Source organism: Drosophila ficusphila, unplaced genomic scaffold (genome assembly GCF_018152265.1).
Source record: "Drosophila ficusphila isolate 14025-0441.05 unplaced genomic scaffold, ASM1815226v1 contig_286, whole genome shotgun sequence".
Classification (NCBI taxonomy): Eukaryota; Metazoa; Arthropoda; class Insecta; order Diptera; family Drosophilidae; genus Drosophila; species Drosophila ficusphila.
This window is the reverse complement of record NW_025064189.1, coordinates 9,715,871-9,739,356: the sequence shown is the minus strand read 5'-3', so window position 1 is coordinate 9,739,356 and position 23,486 is coordinate 9,715,871. Positions and strand designations below refer to the sequence as shown.

Here is a 23,486-nt window from a genome sequence, read left to right as displayed (position 1 = left end):
CAGCAAATGTGTTTTAAAAATTATCTAATTGAATGGACATTTATTAGGTGGCGAGTATTTATGAATCGGATTCTTTCCGGAGCATCTGCTCAATGACTTCCACTGTGGAGACTCCTTTGGAGATCATGATAATCTTGTTGCGGGATCGGGATCCCTTGTCGAGGGAGACGTCGCTCTTTCGCAGACCGAGAACTTTCGAGAGGAACTTGACCAGTTCTGCGTTTGCTTCCCCTTCGCTAGGAGGCGCAGCTATTTGGACCCCCACTCCTTCAAGGCCAATTCCTGTGATTCCATTCTGTTTTGCACCTGGCTTTGCCAGAATTTGTATGCATATATTCCCGCTTTTGTCCACTGTGATCGGACTGGCTTCCTTTGCCGGCGTGGATTTCGCGTCTGGTTTCGCACTTTCAGCAGTGGTCTTCGACTTCCCCTTGTTCTTCGACATTATCTGAGCGTTGACCGATGTAAACAAGCGGCGCATGAACTTTTCGTTGATTATTCTATTTAATTTACAAATTTAAAGCCATTTCAATAGAAACTTTCGGCAAATTTAGCAATCTCTTTTGGCGTCAATCAGCTGTTTTGGGTAACCCCAGGGATGGGAAAAAACAGGGATGAGTACTTGATGTGTGAGAAAACCATTATTTATTAAATAACGGTATTGTCTTTAAATTATTTTTCCCCATTTTTTAAATGATATATATTTAAACCTCACAGTGCAAATAAAAGTCATTTAAACCTTTTTTATGACCCAGTCTTTGTTGTTTAGGATAGATATGAAAAGTTCTTCACCAACATGCAATTACTATTAAAAATTTATAATATAAATTTACTCATTTTTAATTTGATAAATCATCCTCGGAATTGTTTAATGTTTGACCCTTCATTTCCAATCCCCACCAAAAAACGAAAATCATACCAAAATAGTTTAGGTAAAAAATTATCATATATTCATCATTGTTATGTACTCGTAGTTTCTCCTCTACTCGTTTTTGCATTAGAAAACAACGCTTTAACACTTTGCACTATTTAAAACTGCATCGAGAAGCATCTTAAAAATGCATTTATCGCCTATAAAATGATCTGGATCAATCAGTTATTTGTTTTGTGTGAGTGTTGTAGGAGAGTGTTGCAGGAATGCACATTGGAGAGCTTAAAGTTAAATTATTTAATGCAAAATGCGTCAAATTAACTTAAATTTTGATGTGTTTTATAAGAGTAGATATTGCAGACACAAAATAATCAGTGGAAAGCCAAGTTATTAGGAGTCATCCTCTGGTTGCACATATTTCCGGGGACTATTCAGCTAGGAAAGGTGTTGTATTTGTTGTTGGAAAGGCTATTGAAGTAACAAGTGGAGGTTGCGGAAAGGTCTATTATCTTCCTCCAGATGCGGCTGCTTTGTGTGTTCTATGTGGATAAGCTTTTCCTTACGCGGCGCGTATTGACTGAATGATCTGGAAAATGGCAGAGCCGCAGACCACGAAGATGAAGAGCGCCAAGAGCCACGGACCCACTGGATATTGGCCTTCTTTCGTTTTCTAGAGAGGGGAGAGTAGAGATTAGCATTGTCTTGGGTCTTTATATTGCAGTCAGAGATTAGTGGAAACACCTAATCAATTTCCAGAAGAGCCGATAACACACACGCACACACCAGCTTCCTCGCACACATGCAAACGCATACGCAGCAGCAATAATAAAATCAATGACGGCGTGGCACTTTTGGCAATTGATTATCGGCTATTCGGATAATAGTTTTATTCTTATCTCCACTTTTCCATTTAGTTCTTTTCACAGCAGATTGTAAATGAAATCTTACCGAGGATTTGGGAACATTGCCACGCATTGTCACATATTTGCTGGCCTTTTCGTTGGCGACGCGCATTCTCTGTGGTGGAGCCATTTTAATATGTGTGTAGCACTTGTCGCACTGAAAATCACAAGGGAACACAATGCTTAATTGCCAATTGTTTGAACCACAGCTTGCGTGCACTTTATCATTTTAACTTGCACCAGGCTGTGCCTTTATATTTGCTAAAGAGAACTCTCCTACCTTTCAGCCCAAAAATAACAAAACGAATGAGAAAGCGAAGACCCGACACGTATACTGCCAGGGATGCATGCGCAGGGTTCCGGCAGTGCAATCGATTGCTGTCAGAGTTGCCAGGTTCCGACGAGCTGGTGGGCTTGGTTTAAAAAAGTCGCTTTAAAAAATTATACATACATAATTTGAACTTTTGTTACCACCCAGTTTTTCAAATCATTTTTTAATGCTAACAAAAAAATAAACACTTTAAACAAATAATATAACACCATTTAAAAATTAAAAAAGGATTAATAAGAAATCGTACAAACATAAAATTTGTTTATTGATTTAAAAGATAAAACTGAAAAATATTTTTTATTTTCCAAGTATATACCTTTTGACCCACTTGCAACCGTTATTTTTGCGGGCTAGGCGGTCACAACAATGGTAAACTGCGATGGTCCAGCACGGTCACACTGAGACTGACCTGAGGACAACGTAGCTGGAGAAGATCACAAATTGCAGCGCACGAGAGGAGTGGCCGTCGGTGACGAAGTGATCTCATCCAATTGTGAGCAGGAGCGGCGGAGCCATGACAATGGACACTACCGCCCTGCCGTCGGAGTTGCTCGTGACCCCACAGCCGCTGGTTGGCTTCTGTGGGCTAGACACGGCACGGGTAGCGGTGCACAAGGCCGTTTGGGAGGCGTTTAGCGGCAGTCTGCAGCGCAAGGCCGCTGACCGAGCAGCGGTACAATATAAGCTGCTGCCGCCCAACTACGAGTTTCCCGTGGCCAAACCGAAACGGGCCTCCTATGAGTGGTACCACCCAAAAGGAGTACTGAAGCGGAACTGGATGCTCAAGCACCTGCACGTCTTGCCCTCAGTGGTGGTGCTCTTTCAGGACATGGAGTGGAATGACCTTCAATGGACCGAGAAGCAGGTGCAGTGTGCAAGCTTTGTGCAGACCCTTAAAAACGCACTTCAGGAGCGGAACACCCGGCTTTGTCTAGTGCTACTGCAAAAGGCGGCGCCTCTTCCACCTGGCGAGGATCTCTTGGCTGCAGAGCGGGCTGCCAGCCTGACCAACGCCTGCGGAATAACCAGCAAGATGCTGTTCATACTCCCTCACACCGAGCACCTCACAGGATACGCCCTGCGTCTAGAGTCTGCCTTTCTGGACATGGCTCAGTCCTACTACGCACTTATGTCCAAGCGGATACGCAACCATCGTGATCAGCTGACAGCGGCGCACACCTCGCTCAAGATTCGGCATCAGTTTAAGCTGGGTTTCGTGGCGGAGATACGACAGGACTTTAGCACGGGACAGAAGTAGGTCTTTGAAGTATTCTATCCAAAGCATTTATTTATCCGACTTTTCCTTAGGCACTACTTTCAGGCGTATGCCAATCTGGACGAAATACGCATCAACGACGGCAATTGCCTGGAGATTAAAACTCTTGCTGGGTTTTTAAACTACAAAATCTGCCGACTTATGTTTAAGCTAAAAACTCCCAGGGATGCCATCAATCAGTTCATCATCCATGTAGAGAAGTACAAATCTCGAGTGGGTTTCAAGGATCTGGCCTTTGAGCACCATGCCTGGCTGAGCACGCAGTAATTTTTACAGTCAATCTTTTTTAATATCCCAGTTAAGAATATCGATTTTAATTGCAGACACTCTGTATTTGCTGAGCTATTTTGCGAGGCCATCAAGAACGGACTGCCCGCCCTGCAGACGCAGCACCCTGGTATCTACTACCACAAGGCGGCTGAGTACGTAATGAAGCGACGGGATGCCGCACTGGAGGCCTACACTGCAATGCAGTCCGCTGCAGAAGTTACGCCCGCCACTAATCAGAATCCCCTGTCGCTGTACACCGAGTTTTTTGGCATCCGGGCGGTGAAAACTGGTGATCTGATGGCCGAGCAGCAGGCTACAATGCAGCTTTGTGACCAGGAGCGCAGCTTCAACCATTCGTCCAGCATTATAGGTCTCCTCAGCCAGGCCATGGCCCAGTTCAAAATCTACAAGTGCCTCAGGTTTCGCAAGAAACTAGCGATTGACATGGCGGAGGAGTACCTGAAAAGCGGGGATCATGCCAAGGCCTTGACGTGGGTTTATATTTGCAAGATTTTTATTAGACGAATACTAATGATGTATGCATTTTAATCCAGTTTGTATTCCCTTATGCTGCCCGATTATCGTCAGGAGAAATGGTCTACGATATTCACCGATGTTCTGCTGAAGACTCTTCGTTGTGCTTTGCTTTCGGGATCTGTAACTGATTACATTGCTTGCAGCGTTGAAGCTCTTTCACTGAAACATCATGGTGAGCGCGCCGAGCGGACTCTACTGCTAGAAAACCTGTGGCAAGTTTTTCAGGGCGTGCCGCCTGTTCCGAAAAATGAGCTAACGCCCGAGGCCCAAGCGCTGTGGACCAGCGCGCTGGCCACCGTAAAATCACCCATTCAAATCGATCTAGATAAGGTCAGCGACGTGGTGGAAATGTGTGCCACATTTGAGCGAGTTCAGCTGAACAACGACGACCTACTACAGCTCCAATTGATAGTGCGGTAAGAATAGTTTTCCGTTCTGTTCGAACCAATCCCTCAATCTAAAATTCTTTCAGTGTGCTCACGGACGTGCCTTTGGGGATACGCAGCTTCCATGTGATTCTAGCCGATGCGGCGAATCCGCAGAACAGCTACAAACTGGAGGCCCTCAAGTTCTTCTGCTTTCCCAGCCTCACCCAGCTGCGGGGCCAGAATCAGCCGCAGGAACCGCTCGAAAAGCAGCGCTATGAACCCAAAAACTTTGAGAAGAACATGAGATTAGAGCCGGGCTCCTATTACCAGCTATTTTGCAGTACCGAAGCGCAGCAGTTCCAGGAAAACACTCAGCTGCGCATTGTTCGGTTAGAGGCCCACATGGGCACCGACCAGGTTGCTGCCCTTCTCACCTGCAGCTCCAACTACTCACGCCATCTCTTCCGACACCACACGCGCAGCCGAGATCTCGACGACAACGTGACGATCAATCCCATTTGCTACATTGCGCCCACGTAGGTCAAAGTGATTCGTAACGGAAGCGGTGACTTATTTCCGGACAATTGCATGCAAGCAGCGCATTTAATGCTCTACTAAATCTGGGTCTCTATTCCAGTTTCCACCTCGACACGCAAACGAACCTTGGCCATGGACATGAAAGCGGTTTGGATGAGGAAGCGGCTTTGGTGGCCACGCGAATGCTGGTCAACGAGTACTATCCGGTTGTGACCACCGTCAGCAATCCGTACAATATTTATCTGCAGAACGTGGGCGTGCACATTAGTGTTCCCGCAGGTTTAAGGAATAGTGGTAAGTAGGGCTCGGTACCTTTCTGATTTTTATGAAGCGATGACTAAAGCCTAGTTCAAAAACCTATCCCTTAAAATGAAAACAACAATATATATCTCTCAAAAATGTAAGTCAAACTTCTATTGTTTGGCTTATTCCAATTTTTCCCTCTTAAGAATAGTTAACTATTTAAGAAACTTAAACATAACATTTTTCTATCCCATTTTTTGTTTGGGCTCACATGCCCAAAGCTTTATCAATGAAGCCCCTTACAGTCTTGACATTCGTATAGACTCCTGGAGAATTCTTCCGGGCACAACCAACTCCCCATGAGACTATTCCACACAGTTGGCCCTGATAGACGGCAGGTCCTCCGGAGTCGCCTTCGCAGGCATCCTTGACTCCGGGCACCGAGGCACAGAACATGGTGTTGGTTATGGTGCCGCGCAGCTTGTATTGGCTCATGCAGGTCTTCCGCGGAATGAGGGCCACATCCACGCTGCGCACTTGCATCGAAACAGCCTTGTTGCGCTCGGCGATTTGTCCCCATCCGGAAACCTTAATAAGTTCACCGGCCGTAAAGTTCACGGTGCACAGCCCAATGGGCGACACCTTGGGACCACTGATGGGGGACTTAAGTTTCAAAACGGCCACGTCCGTGGTGAGCGTGCGGGTGTTGTAGGCTTTCGGTGTGTATACCTTGTCCACGCCGATTCTTACCCCTGTTTCCGATAGTTTCGTTATTCCGGCCACAACCAGGATGCGAGAAGCACCCACTCCCTTGACGCAGTGGGCAGCGGTGACCACGTGTTGCGGGGTAACCAGTGATCCGCCGCACATGAAGTTTCCTCCGATGCGCAGGTTTACCAAATAGGGCACACTTCCAATGTCGACCGGCACTCCGCCAACAATCCGACTGTTTTCTTCGTTTCCGGCTGCCCAGCTAAGTGGGATCAGGTGGAGCAAGAGCCACATTTTTACCATCGGCTCACTCCATCCCTGGATATCCGCCCTTCTCGGTGTTAAATGTATCTACCAAGCGAGTTACAGAGCCGTTGGCCACCTGAGCAAACAGCTTTTAGATCGCACTTCCTAAAACTAGAATCGCGCGGCTCTCCGCTTCGATTTATATGCCTTTTAGGAAACAATCAGCGCACAGCACACTCATTATTTTATTGTGCAAATAATAATTATTTTAATAAACCATTTTGTACGGCTTATCGTCGGATTTCATCGTGGTTTGGAACGAGAAATTGAAACCCAACCAATATTGCTGTGTAATGGGTCTTAATATCTTTTGTCTAAACGCTTTTGCTGGCCTTGTTTCGGGATGTTAAAACCTCACAGATTCCACAAATTATTTGATTGAATAATTTCCGACATCTATCTAGTTACATCTATCTAGACCCCTTTTACCATAATTTTGAAGCGATTTTATGTTCTTCCAAAAAGGGTACTGATTATAAACTTTATTTTACTGAACATAACTTTTACAGACTCGTATACAATTTTTAAGAAAGGAAAGTTTATGAAGTTTTTCGAAGATTTCTATTTGCCTATTTAAAAGATTTTTTAAATTTGTTTTAAGCTAGTTCCTAATTTTGATTAGAGTGTTTTCGATGAAGTCATGAACCCTTCTACTAGCCACATTGGTGTAAACGCCTGGAAAAAGTGGCGAAGCGCAGCCAAATCCCCAAGATACAATGCCACAAACCTGTCCGCGGTAGACGAGTGGACCTCCTGAATCGCCGGAGCAGGAATCCCGGAGACCACGAACAGCAGCGCAGAGCATGGAATCAGTTAGTTGAGCCGCTACGCCGTAGGACAGCTGGCATTCCGTACTTGACAGCACGCGCACCATGGCCGTGCGGACTTGCTCAGCGGGATCGCGGTTATTCTCGCGAGTTACTCCCCATCCGCTGATTCTGGCATATGCATTCGCCTCAGGAGAGTTGCGACAAGGAGTTATCGTGGCCACTTTACCGGGAATTAAAGAAACAGGTTCCTGAAGGAGCAGTAAAGCCACGTCCATGTCGAAGTTAGTGGAAGAGTAACTGGGCGAAGTGTGGAACATGGCCACGCTGCGGATCACGGGAGCATCTTCATTTAACCGACTGGCGCCAGCATGAATTGTAAATTTCTCTGGCTGGGATCCATGGACACAGTGTGCTGCGCTCAGGACTACGCTGGTAGAGATAAGGGATCCTCCGCAGATAAAGAAACCACTTTGTCGAATGTAAACCAAATATGGAACCTGATCAATGGAGGTCTCCACGCCACCCACTATGCGGGATTTACTGGATAAGCTGGGAAAAACGAATGTTATCTGGCAGAGCCACCAAAGCACCCAAACGCCAACCATGGCGTGTCCCAACTGACAGCTACTGGGTGTTTACAAGTGTCTCATTTGCAAAGTGATAATGATTATTGGCAGGCAATTGACCCGGAAATTAGATCACACGAACTGCATATTGTTTGAAATCCCGGAAGAGATTTGAGCTACATTTCCACTTATACTATATTAACTTCTTTATTAAACTAAAGGTTGTTGGCAGACAGATCATTGATAGATCACCAGCAATGTCGATCGATGAAGGTCTTCAGCCAGTACGTAATCGATGGACTGCTGAGGCGGGTGTAGACCCCCGGATAGCCGCTGCCACATCCATAGCCCCAGGACACAATGCCCACGGTGCGGTCATCGTAAATTATGGGTCCTCCGGAATCACCCTGACAGGCATCTTCAGAATCTTTCCCCAGTGCGCAGAGCATGTTGTTGGTAACCTGTTGCTTGCCCCATTTTAGCGACTCGATGCACTGGTTCCTCGACACATGCTCAACTTTAGCCTCCTGCAAGCACTGGTTCCAGTTGAAGCCCTTTTCGGAGGTCACTCCCCATCCTAGCACCGTGAGATTGGCATTTCGTGGCAGATCGTTGAAATCGATCTTCACCAGACTTGCGTTTCCGGCGATGTCGAAGGGGCGACTCAATCGGATCACAGCCACGTCGGAGTCCAAACCTCGCTGTCGGCAGTAATCCGGTGATAGTCCGACATACCAAGCAGGACGCACATGCTCGGCTGGGGATTGATCGCCGAGACACTGTTGCTGGGCGTGGACGGTCAGGTCTCGGACTTGTTGATGCCGTCCCTCCAAGCAATGAGCAGCAGTTAGGACACAGTTGGGCGAGATAAGAGCCCCTCCGCAACGGAACACGCCCCCACGTCGGAGATTGACCAGAAATGAATGTTTTTCCACAGGCGCTGTTTGTCCTCCAAAGATTTTACCCAGTCGAGAGGAGGAGGAGATGTTCCTTTCTAGTTGGCAAAGTATAACTAGTGCGAATAGGAGCCTGATCATGGTCTACGAAGTCACAACCCCAAAAGCCACTCCATTTATATACTCGGTTATCTCTTCCTGCATTCCCCACTTAATTACTGTTGGATTCACTCGAACTGTTTATTGACACTTAAAGATACGCCATAAGTTACGCTCAGGAATGCTCTTTCACCACTCGCAGATACCAGTCTCGGATAACAGGAACACTGGTATAAACCCCGGGCAGAGCACCGGCGCATCCATATCCGAAGGAAACAATCCCGGCCAGCTCTCCGTGATATACCAACGGCCCTCCCGAGTCGCCATCGCAGGAGTCCTTCTTGTACAACCTGGCGGCACACATCATGGAGCGGGTGATGCGATGGAGCCCCCTGAAAGCGGCAACACATGATTGACGCGACCACGCCGGAACAATGACGCTGTGCACCCGAGTGGCTGTCTCTGTGGCATCCGGAGTTAGATAACCCCAACCTGAGATCTTGACCAAAGCACGAGCTGGGACGGATTGGGAGGCCAAGTCAATGGTCTCTATATTAGCTCCAGTCATATCAGAAGTCAGTCGCAACGCAGCCACATCCATGTTGAGGGTCTTGCGATTGAAATCCGGGCGAATGGCCATGAAGTCTACTGTTCGTATTACGGCATGGGGACCTGCCTGGTTGGAGGCTCCTCCGTACACCTTGAATTCATCCTTGTTTTGACCGTAAACGCAGTGCGCTGCAGTGATTACCCATCGGGGCTTGATCAGCGATCCTCCGCACAACTCCGTGGAGGTTGTGACCTGCACGAGATACTTTTCCAGCTTGATTCTGGACACCTGACCACCGATGATGCGGGGCTGTATCTCCACGGAATCGGAGGACGAAACTGAGGGGGATCTCAGGATCGGGATAACGATCAGCAGCATTAGAGATAGACACTTAGCAATCATTGTGGGGAACTAGTTTAAATCTAAGTGGAAACTGATTTTATATCATGTAAATCTGGGCGGAACAAGACATCAACATTTGCACAATTGTTCAATCAACTATCTTTGACGGGAAGTCGAAATTAAAAGAACGGAAATATTTCAATTTGCATTGCTCCCATTTTACTGTGTGTTTGTTTATAGGGAGTTTATTAGATTTTGGGATAATCGACTTCTACCAAAAAGTTATCATTCTCACCAAGAAAAGTTAAGGATTATCTATGTGGAATGTTTCTAACTAAGCATTAATAGAAAATAGTAGAATACTAATGACAGCCTACATTCCAAAGTTGTTTATTTTGTAGTTCTATGTTTATATGAATTTTGAGCGTTGCCTAAAGCCAAGGCTCTGCGTTAAGATAACATTTTGCCGTAGTGTGAAACATTTCTTTCCAGTTCATCTGTGATAATTTCTATTTTTAATTCCCACATTGTCAAAGCTCTATACATGAAAGTTTTGTTTTTAACAAATATTTATTAAAACGCATAACGACCTTACGATCTAGTTCATTTCGATTCGTATCGCTCAGACTAGCGATCCCTAATTGCTGGCCATAACGTTGTTGGCCCACGTGCGGATCGAGGACACGGCTGTGTACACACCGGGGTAATTGGCTCTGCCACATCCATAGCCGAACGATACGATGCCCAGCAGGGTGTTGTTCCTGGTAACAGGACCTCCTGAATCTCCGCTGCATGAATCCTTGCCAGCTGCGCGGCCACAAAACATAAACTTTGTGATGGTGGCCTTGGAGCGGTAATCCCTTTGGCACTTTCTCTGCTTGTTCACTCGAATATAAGTGGCCTTCAGGGTTTTGGAGGCTGATGAGGCACCTTCCGAAGTTACGCCCCATCCCGCAATGCGCACCTGCGATCCCGCTCTGGGTCGGTAGTTACCCATGGAAATGGTTCCGATATTGGTTCCAGTCAGGGACGCGTTCAGCTTGAGCAGCGCCGCATCCATGTTGTAACTCCTTGAGGTGAACTTGGGCGCCACGTGGACAGAGTCCACGGAGCGAACGGTGCCGTCGCTGCCGTCCAAAGTGGTGGTTCCACCGCGCACCTTAAAATTGGAGGCACTGTATCCCTTAACGCAATGGGCTGCAGTTAGGACCCACCGTTCCGTGATCAGGGATCCCCCACATAGATTCTCTCCCCGTCGCACCTGCACAATGTAGGGAGTCGTGGAAATAGTGGTGCTTGTGCCACCTATAATCTTGGATTCGATTTTGGCCGGAGTCGCGGACTTCCTGCTTCGATTGACGCTCTTGGCAGCGAGTTTTCTGCCAGAAGTTTGGTTACGAGTGTTCCTGTTTCCGGATTGCTTTCTCCTGCTCGACAAGTTGGTTCCATTCGCACTTCTCAACCGCCTGTTTCTCCTCGGATTAATGGCAGCTTCACCCAGTTGGGTGATCTCCGCCAAGAGCAGAATGCCCAAGATAAGATACTCCCAGCGCCAAAGCATCTCGATGTGAACTGATATGATTGTGACCTTGTCCCGGCTTTTATGGCCGGATATTCGGCAAAACAACTAGAAAACAACTGAGCAAACACCGCGGGTCACAATGGAAGGCATTGCCACTTCAATGGCATTCTAGCTCCAGCTCCCAGTGACGTCAACGATCAGGGTTATCTGATCTAATACTGATTAATACAGTTTCGAAGGGTAACTAGCAGTACCTATGAATATTTTCGGCTATCCAGTCGGACTGGTAACTCACGTCGGAGTAAACCCCGGGACTATCGGCGGCGGCACAACGATTCGCCCTTCCCCACGAGACCACGCCCACCAGGAAACCACTGGAGTTCACCACCGGACCGCCGGAATCGGCTGCACAGGCATCCTTGTAGCCCGGAATCGAAGCACAGAACATACTGGCTGTTATGTTTCGATATCCCCGATACAAATTCCGGCATTCTCGCTGAGGCATCACTCGGACGTGGACGCTGTGCAGCTGATTGGGCAGCAAAGTGGAGCTGTCGTCGGTCAATCCCCAGCCGGAAACTCGAACAAAGGTCCCTGGGCGAGGGGACCTTAAGGCCAACGAGATGGGCTGTGCAACGGACGCTTGGAGAGGATTCTGAAGCTGCAACAGGGCCACATCGTGATCCAAAGTGCTGCTACTGTAGGCCGAAGGGAGCAGTATTTTCCTCACATAGCGGGCATTCCGCATGTCACTTAGATAAGTGACCCCGCCACGGACCACAAAGTCGGAGGTTTGACCATCTTTCAGGCAGTGGGCGGCGGTTAAGACACAATGAGGAGTGACCAGGGATCCGCCGCACTGGAAGTTGCCACGCCTACGGATGTTGACCATGTACGGTAGATTCTGAACGTCGCTCGGATGGCCGCCCACCACGCGGGGACTCCGACGTGAGTCGAGCTCCTCAGTTTGGATCTCCGAAAGCCAAATAATCCACATCATCAGTGGAAGCAGCACGCCTTGCATCGCGATCTTGACTGGCCTGTAATGTGAACTTCAAGGAACTGAAGCCGCAAACCATGCAGCACAGACATTTATAGAACGATGCGGTACTGACCTTACCCAACGAGAACCCACTTACAAAAAACACCTGTTGCTCTCTATTTACACACGACAATGAACTTGGCTTTAAGGGGCTATGAGGAAGTGAAGAGAAACTGTTCCCACTCAATACTGTTCTAACTGTTCCCACTCAATACTATTTGTTTTGCGTTAAATAATAGATATGGCAAAGAATTAAGAGCGGGAGCACACACACCTGTTGTGCCGTGGACTTGAACCACAAGAGAACTTTACAGTTTATATACACGTTATTTTAACCTTAACAGTTCAAAATATTCAAGTTGTTACCAAATTTTAAGAAATAAGAAAAATTAACAAAGGGGGACTTACCCGTCTTTTAGGTATTTTTAAAGGTGAATTTTAAATCCTTTAACCCGTCGTATTATGTACACAAATACATTTATTTTCGATATCACGCAAAAAAAAATTATGTACAAATCAGATATATGAATATTTGACATTGCTAGTATCAACATTAGCTCTTACATATGTATATGTACCATCACATCACAGCACAGAAAAAAATATTAAAAAAATGAATTATATTCGCACATATACACTTATTTTTCACCAAAGATACTTAAATACTTCACTTTAAAGCACTGAACAAAAATTTAAAAAAAATCATACATCTACATAATCGTACATATGTATGTAACATGCAAAGCCGCATATGCGAAGCTCACGCACTCTTTGTCATCTGTCCAAGAGAGCACCCTGTGCCAGATTCGGATTCCCGCCAGATATATGTAAACCAAAACTTATAGCATATTACTGCGGGCGCTTCTTTCCCAATGTTTAATTCATTTTCGACATTTTGCGATCCCGATATACAAAGCAGATATTGACTTGGATATTGAATTTGGTTTAAATTTTAAGGGAAGCTGCGCGCGCCGCGCGTCACTTGCACCCGCGAAAACAGAAAGAGTCCTTGGCGTCTGTCACCCTGTACCAGAATTTAATGAAAGAACGTTTTTCCGACAGATATAAACCAAATCTTATAGCATATTACTGCGGGCGCTTCTTTTCCAATGTTTAATTCGTTTTCGACACTTTGCGTTCCCGATATCCATAAGCAGATATTGATTTAGTTTGAATTTAAGAAGAATTTGGTTTAAATTTTAAGGGAAGATGCTCGCGCCGCGCTTCACCCGCGAAAACTGAAAGAGAGCATGGTAGAATAAGTATAAGGTGGTATCGTCGGGTCTGGCAGTCCGATAACAATGCATGCAAAGCCGGATATGCGAAGCTCACGCACAATTTTTGAACTGTGGCAGATTCGGTTTCCCGCCAGATATAAACCAAAACTTATAGCATATTACTGCGGGCGCTTCTTTTCCAATGTTTAATTCGTTTTCGACACTTTGCGATCCCGATATCAATAAGCAGATATTGACTTAGTTTGAATTTAAGAAGAATTTGGTTTAAAGTTTAAGGGAAGCTGCGCGCGCCGCGCGTCACTCGCGAAAACTGAAAGAGAGTATGGTAGAATAAGTATAAGGTGGTATCGTCGGGGTATGGCAGTCCGATAACAATGCAGGCAATAAATGCAGGTGTTTTTCAATGGGTGCGAATCGGATATTGCACAAGCAATAATAATTTGTAGTAATAAATAACATATCTTTGAAAAATATCTGTTGCTAATAATCTCCTTTTAACTTCTCTAGTTTTCCTTACGACGGACATCTCGCCGGGACGCCAAAAGCTCCACGCCCAGATCCAAATCGACGTGGGCGAGCTGTCCGCCCACGGAAGTACTACGGCCACCTTCTACATCTTCAGCTTGGCGGAGGCGGAGATCAAGTTGCAGCAGAGGTTGAGCTACACCTTGGACGTTGATCGCGGCCAGGGTGGAGGAGGTTCCACCCCTGCCCGGGTTAGTACTACTCCGAATAGCTCAGAATCTACGCCCGATCACGAGGTGAAGGGTGTTGCCCAGAGCCTGGCTGCGATTTCCCCGGTGCAGATCGAGTACCTGGACGAGACGAGAGTGCGCAAGTCGCGGGAGGACACTCTCACAGTTCAATGCTACGGGGACTTTAGGTTTTCGGCCCGATTTTACACGCTGGACAGAAAGCCGCTGAACCAGGTGTATCGAGGGGAAAACTTTCTGTTGAGAGCCAACACCGAAGTGGTGGCTGTAGACGATGTGGAGATACTGGACAGCTTCTTTATATGTGTAAGTGTGATTTGAAATATCCTCTGCCTATCCTTCATGATAACCATACTGTTTCAGGATCACAACCTAGTGCAATCAAACTACAGCTTTAAGCGGAAGAAATACACCAATAAGTACAGTGCAGGCGAGCAGCTGGAGAGCGTGATAGTCCTGCGGACAAATGCCACTCTTAAGGACTGGACAACTGCTCGGGACTTAGATCACCGGGGCAAGCTAGAGGGCAAGGCAGTGGCCAGTAAGTTCAGCAGGGCGTCAGTGAAAAGTTCTGCAGAAGAACCCATTGCTCCTACGCCGCCGGCCGGAATGAGTGCCTACATAAGCAAGAGTCTGGTGACCAAGATTCCCACCACCATGACCATAATAAACAGCAACTCGGCAGTTTCCGGCGCTCTTCAGGTCGCCAACGCGGGTGTGATGAGCAGTTCCATCCAGTCGGACGAGGTCAATGTGGCCGAGGATGCACTCAGTACCCAAGAGGGCCTGAAGACCACTCGTCTCGTCTACAACAAGGCCCTGGAAGCCGTGCAGGGAACGGGACACTGTCGCGGCTTCATCAAGGGCATCTACACCTTGGAGGCGAATCCATCCTCCGTCCCCATCTTCGGAGTGTTCTGCATCCGCTGGCGGAGGGCCAATGGCAAGGAGGAGAACGAGTCGAAGTTTGTGATAAGCGGGCTTGACATCGCGGAGCCACCGCTCAACATCTACTGCACCATTGAAGAGAAGATGTTCGTGAAGATGCCCATTGCCTTTAAGGTGGTGCTTAAGAATCCCACCTCGCACGTGGTCCACCTGATAGCCAACCTAAGCATCAGCAAGACCGATAACTTTATTTGCTCCGGCCACAAGCAGGTGGGTTTGACTTGAAAGACAAAGGTTAGTTGTCCTCTATTAATAATAATTTCCTCAGCTGGACATTTCCATAATGGCCTTCGAGGAGAAGGAGCTGGTCTACAACCTGTATCCCCTGCAAGTCGGCTGGCAGGAGCTGCCGGTGTTGAGTTTGGAGTACAACACAAAGGCGGATCCGCAGAAGAACGACATCCAGAACGCCTTGCTCGACGAACTGGTGCAGCGAGCCCTGCCGAAACGAGTCTTTGTGCTGGTTGGTAATCGGAGATCCCCGGACTTTTAACGATATTAATTTGTCTTTGTTTTTCAGCCACCCCTGAAGCAACAGAACAAGTAGCGATGAACCGGCGATCAAGCTTAATATAAGTGTTTTAAAGTTTGTCACTGGTCTGTAAAAATGAACTACGCCTACTCCCTCTTTATTGCTAACAACAAGTATCCATAACATTAATAGCTAGAGTTAGAGAGTTACATAGCATAATACTTGAGAGTGTGTGTGATTGTATTGTATAATGTATTGTTAATCGGGCCAAGACGCACTCGACATTCTTGTTAGTTGATTACGGCGTTTTAGGTAAGCTGTGCTAATCCTGGTCAGTACCGCAAGTTGCACATATTTTCGTACATCCTTTGAACGTACAGTAATAAATCATATAAATATCGTTAAAAGACAACACGAGTTTCATCACTTTCCGCTCGAGGAGAACTTGAAGACGCCCTTCTTCTGACTACGGTTATCGTTCTGCAGGAAAGGGTGAAGAAGTTAGCAAATAAAATTAACTAGTTGTGTGAAACTCACGAGTAAGCGATTTCCAAACAACATCACTGCCTTGTCCTCCGCCTCCTGGGGAGTGGCTCGTTCTCCGGCGGAGAGGATCGGTTGGCGCTGGTGGATGTGCAGCTTCTGCTTAATGGCCTGCGAGAATATCACGCGCCGGCTCACTGACTTCATGGCCAACAGCAGATCCAACCAGGTCCACGTAACGTTGTGGTACTCCAATGTTGGTATGACTAGAGAGTAGTCGGTGATGTCCTCTAGGTTCTTCTCCTTGTTCCCCTTGTAGCTGACCCGCACGGGCACCTCGGGAATCTTGATGTAAATAAACAGCTTGTTTTTCTCCGCGCGCTCCTTCATCTTTTCCACGTCGTCCTTCTCGATCTTTACATAGAACTCGGAGTCTTTGGCTCCCTTCTTGCCTTTCCCGGAGCGCTTGGTCGACGAGGAGGTCGATGGCCTCACCTGTAAATTGGTTGTGGACGCCGAGCTGGTTGAAGCATTGTCGTCCAGTTCATCGCTAGCCTCCGTTTCGGAGGCATCGCGGTCCGGAAAGCAGAACTTAAGCATGGTGCTGTAAAACTTTTTCGTGATGGCAATTGTGATGGGTGCCACGTTGATTTCGAAGTGTTCCTTCACGGATATTCCGCCAACTGGAGCCTTCTCCCGGCAGAAGATCCGCAGCACCCGTTTGTGGGTGTCCACGGGCATATCCTTTTGGATTTCGGTGGCCAGCAGGACATCGCGATAGATTTCCCGCGGTAATAGGTTCTCCATGCGAATGTTGCCCAGCTCCAGCAGATGCTCCACCGAATCATCGCTCTTGGACTTCTTCGTGTAGAGGAAGGCACTCAGGACGAGATCAGCTATGCCGATTTGGCCGTCCGTTTCAGTCAGCCGCCACTGGGCGCGCTTAAAGCAGATTTCGTTGGTTCGAATCATGGTCACCGACTCATCGGAGCGCACGTTCGAGATCTTGCTGAGCTGCGACAGCTGGGTCTCCTTGTAGCAGAGCAGCATCATGTCCAGCTCCTCGCTGAAGGTGTTAAGCTCCTCCTTGCTCTCGCGGATCATCTGCTGCACGTGGTCGTACTCCTGCCGCAGCTCCAGCGAGTCGCCGTCCTCGATCCGCTCCTTGCTGATCATGTGTGTGTCCTTCTCCAGCGAGCGAATCTTCATGAGCAGGCTGCGGATAACAGTCTGCTTCTGCTGGATGGGGCGCTTCTGGTCCTCCGTGGAGTGCAGCTGCAGCTGGAAGCGCATCCGGGTGAGCTTCTCCGCCGCCTGCTTTCGCTGGGGCTCCACGTAGAGCAGCAGGTTGTTAACGATGTCCAAAATCATCGCGTACTGCAGCGAATTGGTGCATACGTCCAGGTCGTGATGCATTAGGGTGAAGGCGTCCACGGGATCGTCCTGCTTCTCCCACGGCGACTGCAGCTCCTCCGAGGGCGGAGGCGGCACCTCCGTGATGCTGTTCGGATCGATGGCATCGCCGTAGCTCACATAGAAGAACTCGCACTTGCACTTGGACACGATGCGCTGCAGCTGGACGGGCTGTGCCCCGCCAGAGTTGTCGCTCAGAAAGGCACCCACCGTTTCGGAAACCACTCCACCCACACTGCGTCCACTGCCGACCAGGTGCGAGATGTCCGGCAGGTTGTTGATCACGGTCTCGTCCTTGTCCTGAATGTTGTCCACTGTCAGCCACATGATCTCCTTCTCGAGCAGCGAGTTGTTGTCCCCCGCGCTGACTGTTGCGTAGTACTGCATGCACTCGAGCAGTCCCTTCCACGTGGTCTTCGAGATGAGCGACCGCTCCCGCCAGACCGGACGGTGCTCCCGTTGCAGTATCTCCGCCTTGGCCGCACTGATGATCACGTAGCCGGACGTCTCGCACCCCTTGAGCAGGACCTGCGAGTTTACCAGGCTGATCGACCAGTTCTCGTGGATCACATCCTGCGCGGAGCAGGCCTGCAGGCCTTGCAGCTGCAGCTCCCGGGATTGGGTGCTGTGGTCATCGCTGTACACGTTGAACTTGTGGTCGGCCTCCGCGATCAGTTGCTGCAGCATGGCTGTTGCGTGGATCTGCGCGGGAAGCTTCTTCAGCGATGCATTCGGATTGGAAACTGAAAGGGAGAAGCAGGCACATCAGATATGAACCCTAGATGGATTTCCCAGACTTACTAGGCAGACCCTCGCTGTTGTTGCTCGACAAGGTAATGGTGCTATCACTGCGCTTGTGCTTCAGGACGGCGGAGTTAGGCCCCTCCTTGCGATAACTCTTCACCGCCTCCGTGGACAAGTTGTTCTTCAACTTCTGGGACTTCATAAATGAGTCGAACAGGGCGAACGCCACATCGCGATTGCTCTTGGTCCAGGCGCCCTTCAGATCGTGCACCACCAGCTTGTGGGTTGGCGTTGTGGACTGGGCCTTTACATCTTCCTCAGTGCTCGTGGCTGTCGTCGGGATAAGTGCCTCACGTCCATAGGAGACCTTGGCCACGCTCAGGAAGTAGAATCTTACGATTTTGAAGGCATCCGCTGCGCTGGCCAGGTTTTCGGAGCTGCTGTCCATCTTCTCGGTCAGAATACTCTTCAACCAGATCTCCGCATCGTTGAGCTCGCAGTTCATGTAGATCGTCGACCAATCCGCCCGCGGTCGGTGGATAAGCCCGTCGTCGATGGGATTGAGGGCCAGCGAGTGTTCGGAACTGAATGACACGCGGCGGCCGTTCAGCTGGAATCCCTTCTGCAGGGCGTGCGACATCCAGTAGAGCACTTGGAACTTGTGCAGGCACATCTGCAGGTTGGCCTTCTTGTAGTGCCGGCTAAGCGGCTTCTTCCGCGGTCTCACATTGTTGAAGACCGGACCACGTCGCGTGGGCCTCGTCACGCCCGAAAGAATGAGTTGCAGGCTCTCAAACCAGCGCAATGTGCTGCCGTACAGCACCAGACTGGGTATGTCGACCTCCAAGTCCTCTCCCGCCTTGGGCTTCGTCTCGAAGGATATCCAAATGTTGAGATTGAGCGAACGGAATGCGCGGAACGAGTCGTGCACCTGGTTGCTCGAGTACTCTGGCAGCTTGTTTGGGGCGCACGGCATCACGGCGTGGTGATCATTGGGATTGGCCAGGCACACCCACTTCAGCTTGATCGTCAACTTAAGGTTGGGGAAATGAAGCAACCGGCAATCGTCGTAGCGAGAAGCTGTTCTTACGGTGACCTGAAAGGGAATAACTTTAGTATCGAATACTATTTAACAACCTAAAACTCACATTGAGTTCCCCTTTAAACATAATCTTGGCATTCGTCAGCACGATGCCGCAGTTGTTCCAGGTCAGCTCCATTTCCTCAGTGGTGTTATAGGGATCCAGCGAGGCGTGGAGGAGAATGGTGAACCGCTTGGCTATCAGAGTTAACCGACCGTGCAGGAGCAGGCGCAGCTTGTCCCAAAACGGCAACGGAGGCGAGGGATCTTTGGAGGGAGCCGATATCTTTTCGAAGCTCAGGTTGCACTGGGCCATCACAGGCTCCCAGCAGGCTCCAAAGGCGTAGCTGCAGCTCTCCAGCTCGCAGTCAAAGTCGTGATAGAACTTCAGCGACGGCATGCTACGTTGAATCACAGTGGTTCCAAAGGGTTCGCCGACCTCAATGAGCACGTCGCGCTTGGCCCGCTTGGAACCCATCTGCTCCGCTCCGCAGAGATTGCCATACAGACGCATGCTCTTCACGCAGAACATGGGTTGCGGAAAGTCCCTGGGAAAGATATAATTCATTAAAACGGGGTTATCCCTTTAACTAGTTTATCCCACCTCAGCATAAATTTCCATTCTGTACAGCTGATGTTTACTCCACGACACCACAGCGTGGAGAACTCCAGTCCCTCCTCGGGCCAGGGACTCTCGTGATCGATCTCCCGCATGATGCGCGTCACATTATCGTAGCCGTGGATGGAGGTGTCCGCCATGGCCATGATGTTCACATCCGTCATGATCCAGGCCAGGAGCCGAGTGCGAACCGGGCCACTCTCCCGAATTTTCTTTGATCGCTGGATATAGATCTCCGAATTCTTCTTCACCAGGTTGGCGTAAAGACTCTCAATGGTTCCAGTGGGCATCAAAAGGCGTTCCGAGCGAATCTCGCCGATCTTTTTGTCAAACAGCGCCTTACGCTTTAAGCTCTCCAGGTATTCGTCCACCAGTAGGACGTAGTTGTCCCGCAGCTTGACCTCGAAGGGATCGTCGCTGATCTCCAAGAGGAACTCCTTGATCTTTATCACCAGGTCGCAGGGCAGCGGGGAGTCCACCGTGAACGGCTTTTTCTCGTAGTTGTGGACCACTTTGAGCCACTTAAAGTGGGACACACACTCGCCGTTGATGGCATTGTAGAAGTCGTGGTCGTACGGGAAAATTGCCTTAAAGGATCCAATGGTGCAGACCCACACCTTGTTGGAGGGCAGCTGAAAGCCGGGAAAGTTTTGTCGTTCTTGGGTGAGAACCTCAAGTCGGGGAACCGATTGCAGATCGAGCTCTTTTACCGTGAATATGTGCTGATCATCAATCTTAACAAACACGTTCTCCGCATAGATGATGCACCGCTCCTTTTGACTGAAGAAAAGGCTTTCCACAAATATCTGGACGGAGTGACGCTCGGAGAACTTTATTTCAAAGGTAGTGCTCCGTTCGGCGGACAACTCCACAACAAGTCCTCCTTTTGGGGCGGTTTTCTTCACAGGCGAAGCGGAAAGGGACAACTCATTTTTTAAGTCTTGCATGTCCCTTGCCAAAGTTAGCAGGTGCATGTGCAAATTGGAGTTCCACTTCGCGTCCGTATTGCCGGGTATGTAGATGGACAGCTTGCCCAGGGTGCCCTCCACCTGTTCATGCTCCAGACGAATCATTTTGCAAGTGGCGAACACGTCTGAAAAGTCGGTGAGGCAGAGCGAGGAAGCGGTCATCGAGCGCATCATGGCCAGCTGGAACTCTTCGAGCTTCAGGGAGGTTAGGTTCTGGGCTCTCGACAAGTTCAGCTCCGAGAAGCTGAGCAGTGTGTACACCTTGTGTTTGTTCACAAAGTAGGCCGTTATATCCTTGACCTTAACGGAGACGCGCAAGGGAGTGGATGAGTTTGGTGGCTGAACGGAGAGAGCCAGGTTCGGCCTGGCCTGCGAGTGTCTTTTTCGGTTCCATTCCCCGGTACTGCCGCAGGCACTCCATTGATTTGACTACAAACTCCGCCAGCTGCATACTGTACTCCGTGCGGAAGGTGTGCACAGAGATGTCCAGTTTAGTGGTGTTTGCGTATGAGCAGAGTTTCACCAAACTCACTCCGAGAAAGAACGGTGAGCCGGGCGAATGGGTCTTCTTTAGGTTGTTGGTGTCGTTGATAGAGTTCCTCAGATTCGACCACAGCGTCTCCACCATTATCTCCATGCTCCACTGCCGCTGATTTAACAGCAAGTTGAGGAACTTGTTTTCATAGAGATTGCTGCGTTTCTCCTCGATCTGTTCCAGGAGGAACCTCGTGTGACTGACACTCATGGCTATGTTCTCGTCCTCCAGCGTCATGAGAAGAGAGACATTGAACAGCTCTGCACAGCCTTTAACTACGATCCGCTGCATAATCCACTCGAGAACTCCGCCCTCGCGTCTTTGATTTGGTCTCAGTTGAGTCACTGACGCCGTGTTCGGATACAAGTGATCCGGCAGGGATTTCTGCTTTTGTATTAGTTGCATCGATCCGCTAGAACGTTGGCGAGCCAAGAAGTTGTTGTTGACGAAGTCGTAGATCTCTCTGTGGTTATAGATTATTTGGAATGTCTTAAGCTTAACAAACAGTTTTAATATGTCTTTTTCCAGCTGAAAGGAAAAATGGTTTTTCGGAATATTAAAAGCAGTAGAAGGATAATAAAAGGCTTACCACAGAGTCTATGGTAAATTGTTCTACAAAGAGAAGTTTCTCATATTTGGTATCGATATCTAAGTGTTGAAATCCTAGTTTGGCAAGCATTGAAGGTAGCAATGTCTTTTCATCCGTGACTTTCGAGTTAAACTTTCCCGAGATCTGTGCATAATGACATAAGCTTTAAAACACACAAATCAGTTAAGCAGGCTTCAACCTACTTGAAAGGACTGCAGCTTGGCACTAAAATCATTTTGAGAATTTTCCTTGACTGCTGAGAAAGTTGCCGCCCTAATGCTAAAGTTAAAGTTTTTTGGTATAATTGGCGCCAGCTTTTCGTAGTTGTCATTGTCGTAGGTCCTCTTAGAGGGCACTGAAGTCTGCATGGAACGCTGTGAGTGCTGTCCAGTTGACGTTCTTCGCTTGGCCTCACTGAGGAACTCATAAAGTCCTCCGTGGATTACGGATTTGGCATTATTAATGACCAGATTAAGGGTCTGAAAGTTGGATTAACAGTTAGAACGCTGTAGAACGGAAATACCAATACCCACATCCATTAGCAGAGGTCCCTGGGCAAAGAGCGAGGCATCCAGGGTCATGTCAAAGCTGACCTCACCCAGGCATGGTCTAATTTTGTTCAAGTTCTCTAGCGACTGGCGACGGGAACTGCAGTGTCTCAGCATCTTGGCCTGGGCCTCACTCAGGGCCGCGTTCACCAGCAGGACACGGGCATTCTGTACGATACTCCCGTCCAGATGAAGCTCCTTTGCCGTGGCGTGGATAAACCAGCCCGGATCAAAATCGTTGTTCATCAGGACCACTGATATGTTGTTCACGTGCACCGCCATGAACTGGGCAAACGTAATAATGCTTGCGGGCACCTTCGTTTGCCGAAAGTCGGGCACACCCTTCGCATCCGTCGGGTTGCCTCCCGAACTTTCCGTCTGCCGGAGTTCATAGAAGTCCTCATTGTCATCCTGGCGCCCGTGAATGTCCTTGTTGACGCGGATGTCGCGGACGTATATAGAGAGCAGCTTGGTCACCTCGGTGGTAAAGAAACTGCTCCGCAGGCACACCTCCTCAATTTGCTGGAAGAAAGGGAGTGTTTATTGCCTAGCAGCCGGAGGTTAAGGGCTATTCTTACCACCGAGAATCCACTCTTGCTGATGTGCACATTCTTAAGGGACAAGTAGGGCAACGACACGCGTCCGATCCGCACTTTTACCCGAAACCTCTTCACCAAGTACCAGCTTATGCCTGTGGGCAAGATCCTAAAATGAAAGGTGATCCAATTTTATGTTTATAACCATGATGAGCCAAAATATGTACGCCCAACCCCGACGAAACAAACCAATAAACAACGACGAAAAGCACGAGGCACAAGAACAGCAGCTGAATCATCATGATCGCCCCTCAATCAGCCTATCGCCACAACATTTGGGTTTTATTTTTTAATGTTTTGAAATGTTATAACTAAATACTAAAATTTACTAGTTGCGGGAATAGACTGACCATGGCAAGAAAGTTTAAAAATCCGACATTAAGCTAACAGTTAAAAGTCT

The 23,486-nt window shown here is 48.6% G+C and overlaps 10 protein-coding genes across 10 annotated transcripts; 1 reads left to right on the top strand and 9 right to left on the bottom strand.

Moving 5' to 3' along the window:
* Positions 1-7: 7 nt before the first annotated feature.
* LOC108099151 (UPF0235 protein C15orf40 homolog) lies at positions 8-597 on the bottom strand. Its single transcript, XM_017202496.2, has one exon. The coding sequence runs from the start codon at positions 479-481 to the stop codon at positions 59-61; it is 423 nt and encodes a 140-aa protein (XP_017057985.1). The 5' UTR covers positions 482-597; the 3' UTR covers positions 8-58.
* A 330-nt stretch (positions 598-927) lies between these two features.
* LOC108099012 (stress-associated endoplasmic reticulum protein 2) lies at positions 928-2,136 on the bottom strand. Its single transcript, XM_017202246.1, has 3 exons — positions 2,054-2,136; positions 1,820-1,930; positions 928-1,541 (listed from the first exon to the last, which is right to left on the bottom strand). Exons 2-3 carry the CDS (start codon positions 1,901-1,903, stop codon positions 1,431-1,433), a joined length of 195 nt encoding a protein of 64 aa, XP_017057735.1. The 5' UTR covers positions 1,904-1,930; positions 2,054-2,136; the 3' UTR covers positions 928-1,430.
* A 352-nt stretch (positions 2,137-2,488) lies between these two features.
* LOC108099096 (trafficking protein particle complex subunit 11) lies at positions 2,489-15,922 on the top strand. Its single transcript, XM_017202414.2, has 10 exons — positions 2,489-3,358; positions 3,413-3,643; positions 3,704-4,141; positions 4,205-4,603; positions 4,660-5,091; positions 5,193-5,386; positions 13,885-14,396; positions 14,454-15,248; positions 15,307-15,501; positions 15,559-15,922. The coding sequence occupies exons 1-10, from the start codon at positions 2,619-2,621 to the stop codon at positions 15,583-15,585; spliced, it is 3,963 nt and encodes a 1,320-aa protein (XP_017057903.1). The 5' UTR covers positions 2,489-2,618; the 3' UTR covers positions 15,586-15,922.
* Positions 5,479-6,583, bottom strand: LOC108098978 (seminase). Its single transcript, XM_017202194.2, has one exon. The coding sequence runs from the start codon at positions 6,347-6,349 to the stop codon at positions 5,603-5,605; it is 747 nt and encodes a 248-aa protein (XP_017057683.2). The 5' UTR covers positions 6,350-6,583; the 3' UTR covers positions 5,479-5,602.
* Positions 6,738-7,727, bottom strand: LOC122319910 (trypsin alpha-3). Its single transcript, XM_043207810.1, has one exon. The coding sequence runs from the start codon at positions 7,725-7,727 to the stop codon at positions 6,954-6,956; it is 774 nt and encodes a 257-aa protein (XP_043063745.1). The 3' UTR covers positions 6,738-6,953.
* On the bottom strand, positions 7,767-8,740 carry LOC108099098 (chymotrypsin-1). The gene has a single exon (XM_017202417.2). The coding sequence runs from the start codon at positions 8,723-8,725 to the stop codon at positions 7,937-7,939; it is 789 nt and encodes a 262-aa protein (XP_017057906.1). The 5' UTR covers positions 8,726-8,740; the 3' UTR covers positions 7,767-7,936.
* On the bottom strand, positions 8,800-9,658 carry LOC122319909 (trypsin alpha-3). Its single transcript, XM_043207809.1, has one exon. It carries the CDS (start codon positions 9,633-9,635, stop codon positions 8,859-8,861), a length of 777 nt encoding a protein of 258 aa, XP_043063744.1. The 5' UTR covers positions 9,636-9,658; the 3' UTR covers positions 8,800-8,858.
* On the bottom strand, positions 10,200-11,136 carry LOC108099097 (trypsin). The gene has a single exon (XM_017202415.2). It carries the CDS (start codon positions 11,134-11,136, stop codon positions 10,213-10,215), a length of 924 nt encoding a protein of 307 aa, XP_017057904.1. The 3' UTR covers positions 10,200-10,212.
* Positions 11,327-13,374, bottom strand: LOC108099099 (trypsin beta). The gene has a single exon (XM_017202418.2). It carries the CDS (start codon positions 12,119-12,121, stop codon positions 11,342-11,344), a length of 780 nt encoding a protein of 259 aa, XP_017057907.1. The 5' UTR covers positions 12,122-13,374; the 3' UTR covers positions 11,327-11,341.
* Positions 15,634-23,454, bottom strand: LOC108099095 (protein KIAA0100). The gene is given in 11 exon segments (XM_017202413.2): positions 15,634-15,990; positions 16,048-18,149; positions 18,208-19,246; positions 19,299-19,779; positions 19,836-21,197; positions 21,199-21,881; positions 21,943-22,086; positions 22,146-22,421; positions 22,476-23,012; positions 23,069-23,195; positions 23,276-23,454. Coding segments are annotated over 11 exon segments (6,861 nt in total). The 5' UTR covers positions 23,329-23,454; the 3' UTR covers positions 15,634-15,933.
* Between the last annotated feature and the right edge of the window lie 32 nt (positions 23,455-23,486).